This window comes from Equus przewalskii, chromosome 1, assembly GCF_037783145.1.
Source record: "Equus przewalskii isolate Varuska chromosome 1, EquPr2, whole genome shotgun sequence".
Lineage (NCBI taxonomy): Eukaryota > Metazoa > Chordata > Mammalia > Perissodactyla > Equidae > Equus > Equus przewalskii.
Window position 1 is genome coordinate 32276942 of NC_091831.1, and position 22633 is coordinate 32299574.

Sequence of the window (22633 nt, forward strand, 5' to 3'; positions counted from 1 at the left end):
ACAAAAAACAAAAAATAAGAAACGTCAGCAAGAATGTGGATAAATTTGAATCCTTATGCATTGTTTGTGGGAATGTAAAATGGTGCAGCAGAAGTAGAAAAAGAGTTTGGTGATCCCTCAAAAAATTAAAAATAGAACTAACGTAGGATCCACCAATTCCACTTCTGGTTATACAATCAAAACAATTGAAAGCATGCTCTTGAAGAAATATTTGTACACTAATATGCACAGAAGTATTATTTACAAAAGGTGAAAGCGACCCAAGAGTCCACTGTTGGATGAGTGGATAAACAAAATGTGGCATATACACACATGGAATATTTCTGCCTTAAAAAAGAAGGAAATTCCGACACATCCTAGAATATGGCTAAACCTTGAGAACATTTTGTTAAGTGAAATAAGCCAGTCACAAAATAACAAATACTGTATGATTCCTCTCTTGTGAGGTACCCAGAGTAGTCAAACTCAAAGGCACAAAAAGCAGAATGGTGGTTGCAGAAGGTGGGGGGATGGGGAAATGGAGAATTGGTTAATGGGTACAGAGCTTCAATTTTGTGAGATGAAAAGAGGTCTGCAGATTGGCTGTACAGCATTGTGAATGTAGTTAACACTACAGAACTGTACACTTAAAAATGATTAAGATAGTAAATTTTATGTTTTGTATATTTTATTACAATACTGAAATAAAAAACAGGGCACAATCTATGGCTAAATGGAAACAATTTCAAAACAGACAGAAACCTAAGAAAGAATAGGGGAAGAAGAAAGAACAACAAATATGCTCTCATAATAGAGGAGAAAAAACAAAGAGAAAGGCTGCCTAGTGCAAATATCAGTTCATAAGAAATGAAAGAAAAAAGTGAGACTCACACCAATGGCCAGAAAGAAATGAAAGACTGACTCAATACAAGACATTCAAATGAAACACCGAGGGGCTCAATATAATATGAGTCTTTCTAACCTAAATTTTCGTATAACTAGGCATATTCTAAACTTTTTCAGGGCTTTGATTAACTATAAGAAACTCAAGCAAGATTTCAAAAACAAAGTTTTCAGAGAATTATAGAATTTTAGAGTTGAAAATTAGCTCCATGTCTATCCATCTGAATTGCAAGTACAAAGCACAAAAAATACCAAAAAAAATTTTTACATTGATAAAATGTAAATGACATTGACAAGAATAAGATGTTTTTAAAAATCTAGACTTTACTGATTTTTTTCCTACTTAAAAATGCACAGCTGAGAAAGAAGAACAAACCTGGAGGCACCACGCTTCCTGATTTCAAACTACATTACTAATAAAAATAGTATGGAATTGGCATAAAAACAGACAAATAAATCAATGGAACAGAATAGAGACCCCAGAAATTAACCCACACATATGTGGTCAATTAATTTACAGCAAAGGAGCCAAGGATATACAAATGGGGAGAGGATAGTCTCTTCAATAAATGGTGTGGGGAAAACTGGACAGCCCACATGTAAAAGAATGAAACTGGACAACTATCTTATACCATACACAAAAATTAACTCAAAATGAATTAAAGGCTTGAATGTAAGATCTGACTATAAAACTCCTAAAAGAAAACATAGATGGTAATCCCCCGATATCAGTCTTGACAATAATTTTTTGGATTAGACACCAAAAGCAAAGGCAACAAAAACAAAAATAAACAATGGGACTACAACAAACTAAAAAGCTTTAGCACACAGTAGGAAACCATCAACAACAAAAAAGGCAATCTACCAAAAGGGAGAAAATACTTGCAAACCATATATCTGATCAGGGGTTAACATCCAAAATATATCAAGAACTCATACAACTCAATAGCAAAAAAAATAATTCAATTCAAAATGGGCAGAGGCTCTAAATAGACATTTTTCCAAAGACAACACACAGATGGCCAACAGGTAAACGAAAAGGTGCTTACCATCGCTAATCATCAGAGAAATGCAAATCAAAACCACAGTGAGCTACTACCTCACACCTGTTAGAATGGTTATTATCAAAAAGACAAGAAATAATAAGTGTTGGCAAGGATGTGGAGAAAAGGGAACCCTCATGCACTGTTGGTGGGAATGTAAATGGGTGCAGCCACTATGGAAAATAGTGTGGAGGTTTCTCAAAAAATTAAAAATAGAACTACCACATGATCCAGCAATTCTACTTTTGGGTACTTATCCAAAGGAAATGAAAATACTAACTCAAAGAGATATATACATCCCCATGTTCAGCGCAGCATTATTTACAAGAACCAAGATATGGAAGCAACCTAAGTGTCCCTAATGGATAAATGTGATCTATCTATCTATTTATACATACACTCGATGGAATATCATTCAGCCATTAAAAAAAAAAAGGAAATCTTGCCATTTGTGATAACATATATTGACCTTGAGGGCACTGTGCTAAGTGAAACAGAGAGAGAAAGACAAACACTGTATGATCTCACTTATATGTGGAATCAAAAAAACAAAACAAAAAACCGAACTCATAGATAGAACAGACTGGTGGTTGCCGGGGTGTGTGTGTGCGTATGTGTGTGCAAAAATGAGAGACGATGGTCAAAAGGTACAAACTTGCAGTTATAAAATAAGTCCTGGGAATGTGATGTACAGCATGGTGACTATAGTTAATAATGCTGTATTGTGTATCTGAAAGTTGCTAAGAGAGTAAATCTTAAAGGTTCTCATCACAAAAAAAAATGTGCCACTGCGTGGTGATGAATGTTAACTAGACATTGCGGTGATCATTTTGCAATACATACAAATACTGAGTCATTATGCTGTATGCCTGAAACTAACATGTTATATGTCAATTATATCTCAATTTAAAAAAAGAAAAAATAGTAATGATAAAAAAATGCCTTGCTGGACAAGGCAATCTTACCAACCAATTTTCTTGAAACTATCTTTTCCGCTGCTGGTACACCTAGAAAACTCCAAGCAGTAATTCAAGTGAGAGGAGTACGGTTACTATAGCCTATTTCCTCTGATTATTTTTTTAAACATCACCTTCCTATCTGAGAGTTCTTCACTGTTCTTTGCCCTCAGAGTGAGCAAGTCAGTCAGCTAGAGTTTTTATACTTAGGCAATTCTTTAATTGCCTATTCTTAGGCAAATGTTAACCCCTACAGTTACACTGACTGTATTCTAATTTCAATAGGAATTTCTCATCACTGTTCAGTAACTAATTTCTTGTTAGTTCTCTTACAATCTTGCTGCCTTCAACTGTTTCCTCCCTTTAAAAACTTTAATTTCTTCCTCTCCTCCAGATTCTTTTCTTCCAAGAGTATAAATCTTATGTAAGTTTGCCCTTCCTCCTCCAAAAATCTTTATTTAAACCAAGTGCCCATTCTTTCTTCCATGGTCCTGTTTTCCTCATTCCTGTCAATAACAATTTTTTGAACTAGTAGTTTACATCCATTTCTTAATTCCCACAATAACTATTTATTCATTAACCCTGTCAGCCTTACAGTCTGGCTCCCACAACCAGTATTCTTGAGAAGCTATTCTCTGAAAGCCCATTGTACTATGTCTGGGGGTACTTGCTCAACCCGTTTAGGGCCCATTTCAGGAAATGGCATAGGAGTCCATATTAGTGCAACAACACAACAATCTATTCCCATACTCATCACGCAGCATGGGGCCAGGAAGATATCTGATGCAAAATGGGCAACTCATTTACTCTCTTCCTTCTGATCTGATTCCTCTTCCCACATCCTAAAATGCAGGTCTTCTTCAATTCTCAGTATTTTGTTATTTACCCCTCACCAAAGACTTCATCTGCTCAAATATTCCAATTACCACATGTATTCAGAAACCCTCCAAATACGTATTCAGCTCAGATCGCTCATTTAATTCAATTTCCACAACTCTAACTGTATACTGGACACTCCAATTAAATGTTCACTTCCACCACAAACTGCTTCCAGCTAATAACCTCATTATTATTACCACAAAAATTGGCCATTGTACCTTTCCCTTCTTACTTTTCAACTTCTACTAATTCACCATGCTAAGTCATACTGGCTTGGAAAGCCTGAGTATCACTTTCCCCTCCCTTATTTAAACAGTCACGTTAATCACTAAGTTTTGACAATTCTTTATTTCAGTTTCTCTACATACATCCCTTCCTTATGCATCTTCACAGCCACGACCCTAGTTCAGGCTCATTTTCTGGATTATAACAAGAGCCACCTATAATTTCACCACTATAAATTCCTCTCCATTACATCCTAAAAATGACTACCAAATCAATTGTTGTAAAACACAGATTTTCTTACGGTACACAATGAATTCCAACTCCTTGATTAAGCAACTCCACTGTCACCCACTGCACTTCTCAACTGCTATAGTATTTAGATTTTCTTTTATTATCTACTACCTTTTAAAGTATTATATATAAGAACGAAGGAGGAAAACTTTTTTTTTTTTTTGAGGAAGATTAGGCCCGAGCTAACAACTACTGCCAATCCTCCTATTTTTGCTGAGGAAGACTGGCCTTGAGCTAACATCCGTGCCCATCTTCCTCTACTTTATATGTGGGATGCCTACCACAGCACGGTTTGCCAAGCGGTGCCACGTCCATACACGGGATCTGAACCGGCGAACCCCGGGCCGCTGAAGCGGAACATGAGAACTTAACCGCTGCACCACCAGGCTGGCCCTGAAGAAGGAAATTTTACTGTATATATTTCCTACCTATATCAGAGCTTTGGTTCTGGGCGTGTAGGAAGGATGATTTAAATCTTCCTAATTTAAATCTCCTTTCATTGCATTAGTCACCCATGGCCTCACCAACGTTCCATAAGCAAGGAGGGGTCGGTCTTTTACTTCTTTGGTATACCCTCTGGCCTACCACAGAACCAGACATTTAATAAATTTGCCAAATGATTAGGGGTGGGGGATGGTGTGAACTCTTTGATATTTAATAGGATCTAAGACTGAGCAATGATTCACTGTGTCAAGTGGTTTTCCATAATCTTTTCAAATAATCTATATAAAAGACCTCTGGAAATACAAGGTCAGGTTTTGTAATTTCAATTTGTACAGTTAACCAAGTAGTTAATTAAACATGTACTAACTTAACTCTGCCCTGTATCTACTTAAATCTCATAAATAAATAACCTTTAATAACTTCTCATATTTGTTTCTTCTTTCTCACTCCTAATAGACAGGAACTATATTGATATATTTTTCTTCCACAGTTCCTTTTATATAATAGGTACTCTGAATACTTACTGATTTGTGTTACTCTGGGAGAAGATGACAGAAAAGTCATATCAAGCAGCACTGAATATGCCCAAGCTAATATATGCAGCATAAATATATGTTATAGAATACAATGAGATAATATTAACTAGATTTAGCATCTGCTCTTACTAAAAACTTTCAATGTGTTAAAAACAGCAACAAAAATCAAAATGTTCCAAGGATATAACTAAACTTCTAATTAATGTATACTTACAAAACAGAGGAAATTATGAAATGTTCAGAGTAAACACAACCTGATGCACTAATGATAAATATGAAAAGGATCTAGTTACATGATTCCTGGGCTGGCTGAGCACTGAAGGATATCTGGTTCCAACCTTATCACTGCTTACTTTCAAAAGTAAATGCTCTGCCCCACCTAGGATATGCCCCTCTCATCTCTGCCTATCTAGACCTATGTAGTCTTCAAAATTTCAGCTAAACTCCTAACTTCTTAAAATATTCTCCAAATATGCTAGTCAAATACTAAGTCTTTAATAATAAACTTCTTAAGAGCATAAACATTTTATATTTTGGTATAACATCCTATCCCCCATCATTTTAGTTACTAAAATATCCAAGCTCTTTACTCTACAACAGCTCTCTAACTCTATCTCAGCCACAGACAAGAGCAGCCATACCATAGATCAAGTCATCCCTTAGAATTACTCCAATTTTTAGCAATAGTAAATATTCAAAAGTAATTTTTTATTCTTCGCATCTCCCCAACACCCTCTCACTACTACAGGGTCAGCTCTTCATACTATCAACGCAATCCTGCAATTAACAGAAGCCTCATGACACGGTTTTTAATAGACAAAGTAAGAAATATAGATGAATGTGTATGCATATTTAAGTAAATATACATATTTTCTAGCTCAAACAACTGAGGAGGCCTAGAGTAATGAGGCTCTAGTACCAATGAATATAGCTAGTTCCCAGACCTTGCTTACTTACAGAAGTCTCCAAATAAAAGAAACTAAGTTCCTTGGAGAAATCCATGGTTAAGGAGGGAAAGCAAACGTAAGCCTGGAACAGTTTTTGGTGCCAAAAAGTAAAGAAGTGCTTAAAAAAAAGAGAGAATCATATCAAAAAGATGAAAAGTCAACTTTAAAGGGCTCTCAATGGCCAAATCTAGGACAATGTGAACCACATAATAAACAATGACTGTGAGGAATTATAATCCATCATAGAATGAAATAAGAATCCATGAAGCTATTGACAGGTAAACAAATAAACACATAAATGGAGGAGAAGGGAAAGTTCTTCCTTACAGTAGAATTCCAACTAATAGAGGTAGAAAAAATAAAAATAGAAAACCATCATTTGGTAAACACCAGAGCAGTAATTTTTTCAAGCAAAATTCATTAATGGATGCTAAAATCAGTGTATGATGAGAAACTAGCATGATGAGAAAAAGATACTTACAAAAATCTCCAAATACCTCTTCATGAGATACCTAGTAAGTACAAAAGGGAAGGGGACAGGGCCATGGCTGAGTGGTTACATTCATGTGCTCTGCTTTGGTGGCCCGGGGTTCTGCTGGTCAGGATCCTGGGTGTGGACACGGCACTGCTTGTTAGGCCATGCTGAGGCAACAACTCACACAGCAGAACCAGAGGCACTCACAACTAGAACATACAACTATGGGGGAGGGGGGCGTGCTTTGGGGATAAGAAGAAGGGGGAAAAAAAAGAAGAAGATTGGCAACAGATGTTAGCTCAGGTGCCAATCTTTTAAAAAAACAAAAAAGGGAAAAAAAAGTAGAAACTTTTACAGTAAAGAAAACTGGCAGACACCACCTTAACTAAGTGATCAAAGTAAACATCACCCTGTGCTTCCTGATATGGTGCACTAAGGAGGACACAACATCAATTCAGTGAATTCTTGACAAAAATGCACAATCTGAATAATGAGGAATCATAAGACAAATCTAAACTGAAGAACATTCTACAAATCAATTTGCCAGTATTCTTCAAAAATGTCAACATTATAGGGGCCGGCCCCATGGCGGAGTGGTTAAGTTCGAGTGCTCTGCTTTAGCGGCCCAGGGTTTCGCTGGTTTGGATCCTGGGCGCGGAAATGGCATCACTCATCAAGCCATGCTGAGGCAGCATCCCACATGCCACAACTAGAAGGACCCACAACTAAAATATATAACTATGTACTGGGGGGCTTTGGGAGAAAAAGGAAAAATAAAATCTTAAAAAAAAGTGTCAACATTATAAAAGGCAAAGAATAACTGAAAACTATTCTAGACTAAAGCAGACTAAGGAAACATGATAACCAAATACAAAGTGTGATCCTAGACCGGATCTTGGACCAGAAAAACGACATTACTGGGATAACTGGTGAATTTTGAAAGGTTCGCAGATTACATAATAGTATTGTATCAAGGTTAATTTCCTGATTTTTATAATTGCACTGTGGTTACACAAGATGTTAACATTTGGGGAATCTGGGTAAAGGGTATACAGGAATTCTTTTTATTATTTTTGCAACTGCTTTGTAAGTCTAAAATTATTTCAAAAAGAAGCTAAAAAAAAGTATGAAAGCCTCATGAGTGAATAATGCACAGAGAACTGTGTATATGTGCTTGACACATGTAAACACTCAAAACAATTAGCTATAAAGACTGTAATGCTCCAAGTTTATTAAGCCTCCTGACTTCTTAGTTCCTCATTTAGTAAATAATTTACAGAATGCCTACTATGTGCCCAACAAAGAGAAAAGGAAGGAGGAAAGAAAGAAGCCAGCCAGCCAGGCATTCACTCACTAACAAATTCATAGCAGAACTGAGATTAGTTATTTCAAATACACATATGTCCATTTACACATGTATTCACTTATTCTCTCCCTCTTTCAAATTGAGTAATTTCAAGTCCTCCTTAATTCTTACTCTCCACTTTCCATGTTCCTGCTCCTAGTTTTGTCATCAAAGTGCATGTATTCTAAAAATGTGAATCAAATCCCAGTTTTGTGACTTTTTTGCCCATAACTTAGTCTCTCTAACCCTTCCCATTTATTTGTAAAAGTGGAATGCCTTTAACCAATTTTATAGGGTTGTTGTGAGGATTAAAGGGGAACAAATAAAAGTAACTAGCACACTGTAGATGCTCAAAAAATATTAGTTGCCTTTCCCTTACAAATTATATTTTCTAACCAGTGTAAGTTCCTGAAGCGTAGATCAACAATTGTTTTACTAATCTCTAGGTGAATCCCTGTTCTACTTTCCAAAGAAGCTACTTTGTATTTTTCACCTACATATTTTAAAAAGTAAATATAAATAATGCATTTACTTTATGCATTCTAAAGGCGTCAGTATCTACTGAAAATTCAATTAACTAAGAAATATGCATAACCTCCATCTCTCTCTCAAGTATCAGACCAGTATTTCGAACAGCTTTTCCAAACATTATCCAGCTACCTCTACATACCAACCTCAAACTCAAGATTCCAATATTATGCTCTATGCTACCACCTCTTGGCTGTTACCATACTCTCCAGATATTTCCTTCTTTTTTGAAATTTCAAGCCAGCCCTGAAGTGGAAGCCTCAATGCAACAGATATATCTAATTTCCAGATTCTAGTCCTCCTCAGATGAGATGCTCCAAGTGCCTGCAAAGATTTCTAGCACAATCACTCTGAATCTAACACAATTAAAGATATATACTTAACAATTTACATTTTCTAGGCTCTCTCTTTTCCTATTTTCCACTATAGTGTTATGGCTGTCTCTGAAAAAAATAAAGGCCAAAGACGGTAGGGGAGTGTCTAATGGAGAAAAACAGATTTCCTAGAACTAGCTGAATTGTAAAATGGAAATATTCCAATTAGAAAACCAACTAAAAACTGTCGAACTACCAACAGTAAGAACAACTCCTTCAAATGCTACATGGTTCCATGCCTTGCTATTTCTGTATTTTCTTCTAAGAATATTCAAACAATATTTTAACCTCATATAGCAATGGAACACCCAATCATATGACAAGTATATACTGCACTCAACTATTGAAGGGCATTCTTCCGAACCCCACCCTGAAACAAAAGTAATTCACAGTTGCTTCTTCCATTCTATTAAATGACTTGGTCAATAGTCACAACACGCGAAAACACACAGAAACACAATCACAGTTTAAAATAATGAATTTCAACTTCATTGGCAGTTGCTTAATTTTCTGGTCTTTTTCAAACCACATTAAATTTCAAAACACTCCTAATTCAATGAAAACAGACCATCCTGGATAGTCACAGCAACAACTTTTTCAGGCAGTAAGGAAGAAAAAGACGCCACAAAAGAAGAACATTAAGAAGCTCTTAAACGGGCTTTCAGATTTTAAAGCAACTTGCCCACATTGGTAAAGAGTGGTACAGAATCTACATGCAGATGCAGAGGTAGAAAGAAGCACACAACATGGTTTATAGTCTTCTGAGGCTGACAATGTAGTCAGGGACATAAAATTCAAACACAGGAAAGGATGAACAAAATTAGCCAAAATATTAATTGACAAATAACTAGTATAGATAATATTTATTACAACACTGTGAAGGGTTGAAATGCAGTAAAAGCAGAGGTATAGCATTTATAGGAAGGGAAGGGTTTAAGCTAAGAGTAAGAACAAGGGAATTTCAAGCTACAGACAACAATGAGTATGCAATGCTGTAGCCCAAATGGTAAAACCATGTTGTTTAATACAAATGATGAGACCAGTTTAGCTGAAAGAAAACTTTATGTAAGACTGGTGGGGCAGCATTAGAAAGAGAAGCAGACTGAACTGTGGAGGATACTGAGGCACTGAGCCTCAGTCTAACGAATCCAGAAGACAATGAGAAAGTCACTGAAGACTGGGTATAGGGTAACATTTCCACACTATGTGAGAGGTGAGGCTTGGGGGGAACGAGTTTAATCTTGTAGCACTGTTTAACAGACGGAAGAAAACTGGGAGAGACCAATCATATTATTTCAGTAGTCCAGAAATAATGCTAATGGTCTAAACTACAATGATGACTGTGGAAAGAAAAAGAATGAAATTCACTATGAGGGAAGAACTGATAGAATATGGTCAATGATTTGAAGTTAGAAGTGTACAAGGGAGAAAAAGGAATTCAAAATGTTTCCAAAGCTTTAAAACAGGGAACAGAAGTATTATGAAAAAAACATAAGACTGTAAACCATTATTAATAAATGTTTCCAACAACTGAAGTGTTTCTAAACAAAAATTCTATTTACGTTTAACACAAAGCAATAAAATAGAAACCCAAAGGTACAATTTCTACAATCGAATAAAAACAGCATTCATACTCAAATATTATGAAGAAACATCTTATACTAATGCATAAACCATAGTCCATCATAAATCTACATGAATTAGTAACTACTTGATCCAGATCCATGTCACTGTTCTTTTCGTACAAATGACTCCCATTACTCGAATTACCATACATTTCATATTTAAAATAAACACAACAATTTGAGATCTAGTTAATTATTCTGCCTAGTGAACTACATAAATAAAGCAATGCATGTTGGGATATAGATTTCTCAATAGGCTAATCAACAGACTAGAAACAGTCTAAATTGCAAAACTGAGTTATTATCAAATCCTTTATAAACATGGAATCATACCTTCCTTTTCCTACAAATTCTCCAACAAAGTAATCAAATTTTGAAAAAATAAAAACTATAAAATATCACACTAGACAAGTTTCACAAGTTTCTTGGTTACCTTTACTTTATCTCTTCTCAAGCAACAAAACAGACAATTTGCATCAAAAGTCCAATCAGAAATGCTTTCAGGTTCACAGTCTGCAAAAATAGTAGGAATAACAAATTAATAGTCACAAAGAAAATTTTTCAGCAAACAAATGAGAACTAGTTTCAGAAATATTATTTATCTTAGCAACTCCTTCCCCTCAACTAAGCAGTAGACAGGTTCCTTATTTGTGTTACAATTCTTAACAATAACGGCTCACTAGTTAATATACTTATTCATACGTATACTTGCATTATCAAGTAAACACAAAAAGATGCTTACATGGATATAGCTTTAACCCACATAAAACTGTGAATAAAAAAGAGGAGGCTGAGGCTTAAATCACCAACATATCATATGTCACCAGAAAGAATCTGAAATACCAAAAGAAGATTTTAAGTACCTTTAAATAAACTGAGATCTTTTAATAATGCAGGTCCAAACAGCCCTTCAAGAATACTTTCAAATCCTGAAAAGATGGAAAAAAAAAATCCTGTATTACAATAATATTCCCTATAGTAATTTAATATTAATCTGTTGCATGAAAAAACGATGGTATTTTCTTCCAGTTCTCAAGGATCCCCAGATTATTACTGAAGCGATGCTGAGGAAAGAAAGTCAATGACAAATCTAAAAGCATTTGTATTTTTGTCAATGGTTAACATTCAAACAAATTCAGAGTACGTTCAAGAACAATACAAAACAGCACTAGGAATAACCAACGAAGCAGTGGAAATTCACAGGTTCTCTTACGATCTTACAAGATCCCAAATACCTTTTTACATAAACTTTAAAATTCCATTTTAAAAGGTCCCTTTCCCAGTGAAAGAGTCAAACTGCTTCAAAATTTCCACAATGTTCTGGATTAATTTAAATCTAAACAGCATATTTCTCAATATCAACTGAGATAAGAGATTTATCAAGCTAACAGTTTTCTGAAGAAGAAAAATCTTCACTGAGAACATCTGTATCACTAAAGAAAGACCCATAACAATACTTGAAACCAAAAAGACCTTTGTAATTATTTCACATTGCCATGTAACTTCTTTGCTGCTTCCTTTATGAAAGTAGAATCCACTAATTATACATACAAAAAAAAAAAGCATGAGAAAAAATTCAAATACCTCTGTATATAAATGTTTAAACTATTATCACCTTCTACCACTATAAAGCAGAAAATGAAAAACAAAAAACTTTTCTCATTTATTACCTCAAGTACTGATCAACTCAAAGAAAAAAAATTAAAAATATCTTTGTTTTCTTGCTGTTTTCTATGGGTGCTTAAGAGAGTAAGGAGGAAAAAGAGAAAGGGAATCAGATTGTGCCTTTATACAACATAACAGAAATAATGGATTACAGCAGTGATTCCCAAACTATGTGTCACGGACCTCACTGGGAACTCAAATAGTTACAAGGGGGCCATGAATCCATATTTACTTTAAGCACGACCTGTAGAAAAAATTAGTATGTCTTGCACATTCAGTGTACATACTATTTTTGAAATGCAGAGAAATATTACTGTAATTAAGAAAATACAAAAAGTATAACTGAATTCCTAGTAATTCGGGGCAGTATGTATTTTGTTACAGAATTTACCATCACCTAAGGGTTTATAAACTTGAATTGTGAAAAAGTACTCATGTTCAAAAGGGAGGGAATCACTATTTTAAAATACTGTAAGTAGCATTTCCTTACCACAGTCATCATAAAGGGTTTGGAAGGTAAGGGGGGTAGAAAAGGTGGTCCCTAGAAACAGTATGTTATCTGGTTATAGGAATAATTTTGTAATGTCCCTAGTATTAAGCCACCATTTTCAACAGAGTAATCTCTAGGGTTTGTGTTATTTACGTTATAGTTAGAGAGTTGATTCTTTTCCACTATTTTCTAGATTTCTAGATTTTTCATTTATTAGTTAGGAACAATTATTTTAACTCTCCTTCGTTCTTCCCATCAAAATTATTCCAAGGACATTAGCAAAAGAAAAAAAAAAAAACAACCAGTACCCATTCAAGCAAATGGGAGGTATCTATGCCTGTTTATTATTTGCACACTATAATTTAAAGCATTTTCCACTAAATCACTATGACCTCTCTAAGGAGGCGAAGGATTGAGCTGGAGGTTTTGAGGGTGGAGAGATGGTGCTAAGAGAATGATAAGGAATTACTAGATTCTATCTTGGGCCTGCAAACTAAATATTCCCAGCACTAGCACCCCCTCCCCGAAATAAATCCCATTGCCTGCCTCCTACTCTAAAGGCCTCCAACCCACCTCAAAAGAAATTCTGATTTCACAAATATTAATGAAAGCACCCAATATCTTGAAAGGACCAAGTACACACTGCAAAGAACTAAAGGAGATTACAGGTGGCACTTATCCCAAAGAGCAAACCTAATACGCTTTTACCTGGGTTTATATGAAATTATGATAAATTCCAAATTTGCAGGCCAAGAATAAATTCTTGAAAATGAAAAATGTTAATATAACAAGAAATAATACTGAGAAAGAAAAAAGCAAATAAAAGCTTTGGGAAATAAAATTTTTAAAAATACAAAAGATAATACAATTTGAAAGAATAAGAAAACAGAATAGAAACTTCACCAATATCACACAGACACTAACAAAACCAAATTACACATCAAAAAGCAGCGAAAGGGAAAGACCAAAAGGAATCAAACAAAAACAAAATCTGGTCATGAATGCAAAGCCTTAACCACAACCAATTTTGACCAAAATAGTAACTGTAAACAAGTCACTCCTCTTTTGCTCATTATCTGCAACAGTACGTTAAACCTTAGAAATATGATTAATTGGGCACTGTAAAGCTGTATTTTGCTACCCTCTGTTAACTGAATTTAATGCCACTCAATTTTATTAATATTAAATATTGAATTTAGCAGTTGCATAGCAACAAGGAATGTCTCATGTGCTGTGCTTGACATTAACAAAAGGCAAATAAGGAAAGAAAAAATGTATTCAAAATTTATACCATGATCTCACAGAAAAGCCATGAAGATGAATAACAAAATGCCATGGAAAATTAAATAAAATACTGAAAAAGACAGCCATGTCATTATGTTCAATCACAAGGGCTTAAAAAGCACTTCTATGTAATATATTATAAAGAAATATTAATAAAATTATTGCACATGACTACTTTCCAAAGAATTCTTAACCAACATCACGACTGGTCTCAAAGCTGGTCTCCACGCTCTTCCTCACTACGACCTGCACTGTCTTCAGACTGTACTCCTAAAACATTGCTTTGACTATGTCACTATCTGTTCAGAAAAATTCCACTTTGTTTAAAAAACAAATCCCAAAATCTAGAGTCCAGTAATCAGAGCTGCTTGTAATTTAACCCCAACCTATTGTCAACAGCCTTATTTCCCAGAACTTTCCTGCTCATTCTTAGTGCTCCAGTCAGGTTGGTATTCTCTTGTATTCGGTCATCATTTCTACCTCCTAATATTTTCTCAAGCCTTTGTATCTGACCTCTGCCCATATAAATTATGTCCTTCAAGGCACTCTTCGATTTGTTCAACAAATACATTTTTGCTTATTCAACATACATTAAGTGACAGCCTGCCATCTACCAGGAACAGACGTTGGCACCGAGGAGGCAGTGGTGAACAGATGTGGTGCCTGCCCTCATGGAGCTGTGGTTTCCAGCTTTCTCACCCTCAGAATTCACATAACACTTCTGATCCTTTCAAATAAATGTCAATTGCCTTATGTTTTCTGTCATGTGCAAAGCACTGTCTATGCAAGTATCCTGGAAAATAAAATGTCACAGGCTATCTAAATCCTGGTTTATTTCTTTTCATACATTTATGTCTTATCTCCTCAAGGAGATTTAATGCTCCAGGAACGCTAGGAAGGTGTTCCTGTTTCCCGCAACGTTTCTCTCATACCGACATGCCTGGTTTTTAGCTTCTGATTTAATCACATAGCTCTCAAAAACAAAAGCTAGAAGATCAAAATTTCTCACAAATTTCCCTCTTCAATCTAAATCACAACCTCTACTCTCTTTATTTCTAACCAAAAGGGGAAAGGCGGGTTATGATAAGTAACAGGACAGGAACATATCAAATACATAGCCAACTAAGATAAGCAATTTAGCCTGTACTTTTGAAATAAAGAAAAATATTATGGATGGAATGAAAAAATGGCTCATGGGTCCTGGGAACCTTTCCTCTGAGATAAGCAGTACAGAAATTAGCAGTTTGAGAGACAAAGAGGTATTGAAGGAAAATTAGGAGCCTATCAAAAAATTAGCAATTTTTACATCAAGGTCCCTTGGATATCTTGTAAAACTTGGTGCTTGGTATAAAAGAGCTCAATCTTCAATAGAGTATTATAATTTTATAAAATATTAGTTCAAAGGTGCTTGCTGATAAGTCATCAACTAATGTCCTAATAAACAAAGAGGGGACTTACAGCATCTGGAGTTCTTTGCTTAAAACTCAGGGTGTATAACTTGCCAACACCACACTGAACTTCACTACAAGTAAGCCCCCAAATGAAAGTAATTTAAAAGCACCTGACTACATAATCTTTTATATTCTATCCAAGGTAATATAAGGTAATTAATCCCCTTTTATTGATGTTCCAGCTATCTCATTGTGTCATAAAACCAAAGTAGTCTGGATGAACTTCTATAGGCAATAAACAAAAACCAGGCTCCTCATTACTAAGCAGTGCACTTCGCTGCTAGATAACTACATTCACTGAGAGTTCTTCCTCACTCCGTGAGCATCTGCTCCTGGCCCACGCACTCTCAGGAGCCCATTTGCTGGCCCATTTACAACTCTCAGCACAGGAACTGATGAAGAAATTTCACCATATATACTGAAGAGAAACTATAATCTAATCATAACTAGTGGCCCAAACAAACACAATTAATGAAGAAAAAATACTACAACTTGAAGAAAAATTATAAATAGTATTCCTATTGAGAGCAAGAAGGAACCACATTAAAAAAAAAAACAGCAAGCTGCTCTGCAAAAAAGAGTGGAGAATATGGTTTTGGGGGAGGGGAAAAAAAGACAAAGAACTGCCAAAATAACCAAATAGCGGTCTTAAGTAGAAAAATATATAACAAATCAGTGATTTAGAAAACCAACTTAAGAAACATCCTCATAAGGTATAGTGAATCTGAAGGAAAAAACCATAAGATTAGAGATGAGGAGGTGGCCAGGAGATTCAAAATCTGTAAAACAGGATTTCCAGAACAAAGCAAAGAATATAAATTAAAAAAAAAAAGTTTAATTTATAAAAAAGGGGAAGGAGGAGGAGAAAAAGGAGAAGAAGAAAACTCCCTAATGTTGAATACTGTCTTGAGTCTTCGTATCTAATGGGCTCTGAGATGTACTCGGGCAGAATACTCAGGGGGGAAAAAGTATATACTTGTAGAACTCTCCTGGTAAAATATCTGAATTTCAAGAATAAAAGCTTAAAAGCTCAAAATAAGGGGAAATTTTTACTTAATTTTACTTAAAATAAGAGGAAAGAGATTTAGATCACCAATTATTTCATCAGTAAAAAGTAAATGCTAGGGCCAGCCCCGTGGCCGAGTGGTTAAGTTTGCACGTCCCGCTTCAGCGGCGCATGGTTTCGCCGGTTCGGATTCTGGGCACAGACATGGCACCGCTCATCAAGCCACACTGAGGCGGCGTCCCACATGCCACAACTAGAATGACCCACAACTAAAAATATACAACTATGTACCGGGGGTCTTTGGGGAGAAAAAGGAAAAATAAAATCTTTAAAAAAAAAAAAAAAGTATATGCTAAAAGCCAAAGGAGCTATGTCTACAAAATTCTGAGGGTAAAAAAAAATTTTGTAGTCAATCTATTATTTACAAATATGAGTAAAAGAAAGAAATTAAAGTCATGTGCGACATAATGTTTCAGTCAATGACAGACCGCATATCCAACAGTGGGCCCATAAGATTAGAACCATATAACCTAGGTGTGTAGTAGGCTATACTATCTAGGTTTGTGTAAGTATATTCTATGATGTTTGCACAATCACAGAATCACCTGACACATTTCTCAGAATCTCTCTCTGTCGTTCAGCAACGCACAACTGTACTAGAGATGCTCTGATTTGCAAAGTAGGATAGCCATTTACTTCAGGGCTAAGAGTTACTTAAAGTAGTTCAGCTAAATAAAACATAATTCAGAACAAAGACCTCCTAAAAAGGGAAACATTGTTTATATAAAAAATAATGGTAAGCAATATACCAGTAAAACTAATAGTTAAGGGTAAATAGTTGCTACTAACATAAGGGTTCAGCTTAATATAACAGATAAGAAAGTATTCTTTAAGTAGGTGAATGCAACATTATTTTAAAAATTAATGGTTTACGAATAACATCTCAAATTATTAGAACAAAATGTTATGTGAAGTAAGAGTAAAATATGCTTAAGTAAAGTATGCTAAGATAAGTGTTTATGTGGGGTGAGGGGGAAATTTGTTAAGAGTCATTAATCTTTGATGTTGATAAAGAAATATAGGCTTAAAATAAATTTGCTTAAAATGTATAGGTAAAGATGAAGAATTTCCAAATCACCAGAGGAAATAACAATAAAAAAAGTCAACTATAAAAGTAAATAAAATTAAAAATTAAACAAAAAGCAAGCAACTAAACAAGAAACACAAAAGTAATTTCAGGAATAATACCAAATGCTTACATGTTGCAATAAATGTTAACTGTTTAATTAACAAAGTAAAAGAGAAAAAATTGTCAGGGCACAGCACTATGCAATTCATAACAGCTTCAAAGTGATGACACAGGCATGTTGAAACTACATAAAATGTAAAAAAGGAACGAAAAGAGAAAGCAATGACATAGTTGGCAATAACAATATCAGACAGAAGAATTCAAGGATAAAAGTATAAAACAAAACAATGATTTTTTTCTATTACTAAAACGGTAATCTGTTTCATGAGTGAAATGGACCTATAATTTTTTTCTTATAATAGCTGTTTGGGTTTGGCATCTGACCTCACAGAAAGAGCTGGGATACATTCCCTCTTTTTCTATATTCTGGAAGAGGTGACAGAAAATTGGGAAGCTCTCTTCCTTAAAAGTTGGGATGAACTCACACGTAAAAACATCTGGGGTTATTTTCTTTTAGAGAAGAGTTTTAATTATTAAACTTTTCTGATATTTATAGAACCATTCAAGCTCTTTATTTCTTCTTGAGTTGGTTTTTGGCAAGTTATATTTTTCTTTAATTTCAAAATTATTGGCCTATGGATGTTGACGGTATTTTCCCTTATCTTTTTAAAAATGTGGTAAAATACACATAAATATAAAATTTACCATTTTAACCATTTTAAGTGTATCATTAAATATACTTACACTGTTTGTGCGACCAGCAATTTCCAGAACTTTTTTCATCTTGCAAAACTCAAACTCTATACCCATTAAACAATAACTCCCTGTTCCCTCCTACCCCTGTCAACCACCATTCTACTTTCTGTATGAATGTGACTACTCTAAGTATCTCTTAAGTGGAATCATACAGTATATGTCCTTTTTTGACTGGCTTATTTCACTTAGCATAATGTCCTCAAGAGTCACCCATGCTGCAGCATGTGACAGGATTTCCTTCCTTTTTAAGGCTGAAAAATATACCATAAACACATAGGTCATATTTTGTTCATCCATTCATCCATCGATGGACACCTGGGTTGCTTCCACCTTTTGGCTATTGTAAATAATGCTGCTATAAATCCCTTATCTTTTAAATCTCTTTATCTGTAGTCTTCATTTTCATATTATTTATCTGTGTCTTTTATTCCTTGATCAATCTTGCCAGGTTTGTTTTCTGAGTACCACCCCCCGCCCCCCCAAAAATCCACTTTTGACTTTTTTGATCTTCTACATCGTATCTTTGTTTTCTGTTTAATTAATTTTCACTCTAAGTTTATCTATTTTCTTTGGGTTTACTCTTTTGTTCTTTTTCTAACTTAAGACAGAAGCTTAGTTCACTTATTTTCAGGTTTCTCTTTTTTTTTTTTTTAACAAAGAATTAAGTATAGGAATGATTTAAGAGAACTAAACCTTTAATTCTTTTGTATTAAGAAGTTACGTAGGGGATTGGCCCTGTGGCCGAGTGGTTAAGTTTGCGTGCTCTGCTTCGGTGGCCCAGGGTTTCGCTGGTTCGGATCCTGGGTGCAGACATGGCATCGATTATCAGGCCATGCTGAGGCGGCATCCCATATAGCACAACCAGAGGCACTCACAACTAGAAGATAGAACTATGTACTGGGGGGCTTTGGGGAGAAGAATAAAAATAAATAAATAAATAAAATAAAAGAAGATTGGCAACAGATGTTATGCAGGTTAATAATCTTTAAAAGAAAAGAAAAAAGTTATCTAGGACAGATAAACTGTAGTATGTATATCCACACAATGAAATATTATTATAATATAGATAAGTGAACTTCAAAACATTATGCTAAATGAAAAAGGTCAAAAATAAAAGACCCCATACCATATGATTCTATTTAAATGAAATATCCAGAAAAGACAAATCTATAGAGATAAAAAAGTAGATTAGTGGTTTTCCAGGGCTGAGAGTCAAATGGGAATGACTGAAAATGGACACATTTCTTTTTGAGGTGATGGAAATGTTCTAAAGTTAGATTTTGGTGATAGTTGAACAACTTTATATATAATAAAAATCACTGAATTGTACACTTAAAATGGGTGAATTTTAAGGTAAGTTATATCTCAATAAAGCTGTTAACAAAATAAGTCTACACATACATGGTAAATATTTGTAACATTTTTAAGAAAATTTGGCCTATTAGAAGCCAGCCCTGTAATTCTAATTTAAAATACAGAATTGAATAGCTGCTTTAGACTTGTGGTTTTAGGCTAAAATCTTAGTAAGTCTGCAGAGTGTATTTTAAGAATCATCACCAAGTTTACACGATTAGATTTACAAGATTTATTTAAGCGTCTAAGAAGGTTTTGTTTGGTAAATCAATATTTAAAGATAAAATTTAAAAATTTTAATTTATAGTTATAAACTGTTTTAAGAAGTTAAACAAAAATACAGTCACACTTGCTTAATGACGGGGATACTTTCTGAGAAATACATCATTAGGCAATTTTGTCATTGTGCGAACATCAGAGTGTACTGAAAGGAAACAAAATTTGCCACCCCAAAATGTGTCTCTTTATCATGAGGATTATTTTAGGCTGATTATTTTAAAGAAACAAAAGACTCAGAAAGCTTTTCTTCTTACATCCCCTTTAACTGCCTAAAAGAATTGAGATTTAAAAAAGCTATCTTAGGAAGGGAGCTATCATCTTAGTATAATATGAAGTAGGCGGTATACAGGGAGGAATCTAGAAAAGTCTCTTTGTTGGGCTCCCCTCTGTGTTCTTTTGTTTCTGTGTAGCCAAACACTTGTTTTTCAAATGTGTGCTCCTTTTCACTTATATGTGAACTGCCTTCCTTGCATCTCAAGTCCTTGATTCTCCCCACCCCCAACATCATCTTCTGTCTTTAGCTAAGGATGGTATTTAAGGTGAGGGCTTCTGCCATTCTGGCTAGTTACTTGGTTTCCTTAGGTTTCTCTCATGTATATGTTACTAAACTTTTGTTTGCTTTTCTCCTGTTACTCTGTCTCCTGTCAATTTAATTCTTTGACCAGCCAGAAGAACCTAGACGGTCCCCTATCGTACTTGCACAAACCTAGGTGGTATAGCCTACTACATACCTAGGCTATATGGTATTAATCTTATGGGATCATGTGTGGTCATATATTCAGTCCATCATTGACTGAAAGGTGCTTATGTGGTGCATGACCGTACTTATTAAAAGTTTGTTAAAATTAGACTAAGATCTGTATTTTAGAACTAGATCTTAAATTTCCAAGTTTAAATAAAATGAACATTAAATTAGAAATCAAAGTTACTTGCATTACCTTTTCTATACACAAAGCCATCCTGAAGGATATTATTTTTAAAACCTCACCTTTAATAACAAAACACAATCAAGTATTTATACAGAGCTCACCAGTGTGAGGATACAGCAGATATGTTTAAAATATATCCCCTGCCGAGCCAGCCCCGATGGCCTAGTGGTTAAAGTTTGGCACTTGTTGCTTTGGCAGCCCAGGTTTGCTTCCTGGTTGTGGAAGCACACCACCTGTCTGTCAGCTCCCATGCTGTGGTGGTGACTTGCACAGAAGAACTAGAATGACTTATAACTAGGATATACAACCATGTACTGGGGCTTTGTGGAGGGGGTAAAAAAGAGGAAGAGTGGTGACAGATGTTAGTTCAAGGTGAATCTTTCAAAAAACGACGACAACAACAAAATATATATATATGTACCCTGCCATTAAGATTTATACACATTTCTGCTAAATGCATATACTGATAACTCTCCCATCTCTTATCTCTTGCCCCAGAACTTAATTATAATTGCCTGCTTTATATCATCACCAAGATATCCCAAATACCTCAAAAAGTCCAAATCAAAATCTTTCTATTCCTTTCCTTTCATCTCATCCAGTGACAACTCCTGTATTCTTTACCAGGAAAACGGCATCACTAACCCTATCCCCCCATCATTCGGGTCACAGATCTCAGCTGGTCATGATTCCACGCTTTCCCTAAGTCAGTCACCAACTCTTCCAGTCACTGAGACTTATTCCTTCTAATTCAGAAAGATCAATCCAAATCTATTCTCTCTTTCCATCCCTAAATTCAGGCCTTGACCATTTCTCATGTTAATAAGTACAATTACAGTACATATCATTCAGGTTGATAATTGTAGCAGTTATCATTAATTGAGCTCTCAGTGTCAGGCAAGCACTGTATCAGGTACTTCACATCCATTATAACAGAACCTTCAGAGGAACACTGTGAAACAGGTATTATTACTACCTAGTACAGCTAAGAAAACTGAAAATCTAAGCAGCTAATTTTTTCACACAACTAGAGTCACAGCCCAGGTTTAAAACCAGGCTTGTGATTCTAAAGCCTGTGATTCATCAAAGTACCTATTAATAACATCTCAACTTTTAATTCATCTTACTATTTGAACATCCCCCTACACCACCATCTCCACCAGAAGCCATCCTTCATACCACTGCTTACACTTCTTTCACCTTTTCTCGGTTTTAAAAACCTGTGATGACTGACAATATTGAAGACTTCAAATTCCTGAATGACATGCAAGATCACTGAGGGTCTGTCTAGTCCCAAACTACCTTTTCAGTCTCCCCTGCCACCATTTTCTGTCCACATACACTATGCTCAGGCCAGACTTATTTATCAATCATTAACAATGTCAATGCTTCCAAGGCTTATGAGTATAGCATGTCCTTTGCCTACAATGTTCTCCTGCAATCCTCAATGTAGTTAAATTCTAAGGCATCCTTTATCCCACAAGCCACAAGCAAAGTTAGGAACATCTTCATCGATGCTAAAGTTGTGCTACTTATAAATTATACCTTAATTAATTTCTTGGCACTTTATCCACTAGGATTTTGAGCAAAGAACTGGCGCCTATTCATCTTTTTCTTAACATCAGCCTATTCCTTAACCTGCAGTCAATAAATGTTTGTTGGATTAATGCAAACACACCAT

The 22633-nt window shown here is 35.1% G+C and overlaps 1 protein-coding gene across 34 annotated transcripts in view; it reads right to left on the minus strand.

Moving 5' to 3' along the window:
• Nucleotides 1–22633, minus strand: part of LCOR (ligand dependent nuclear receptor corepressor) — a 123677-nt gene that overhangs the window by 56850 nt on the left and 44194 nt on the right. For all 34 annotated transcript variants that reach the window (XM_070560176.1, XM_070560187.1, XM_070560195.1 and 31 more), the window contains 2 exons: nucleotides 11414–11479; nucleotides 10984–11063 (listed from right to left, as the gene is read on the minus strand). In XM_070560176.1, the coding sequence (XP_070416277.1) occupies nucleotides 10984–11063; nucleotides 11414–11479 (146 nt within the window). The remainder of the gene's footprint in view (nucleotides 1–10983; nucleotides 11064–11413; nucleotides 11480–22633) is intronic.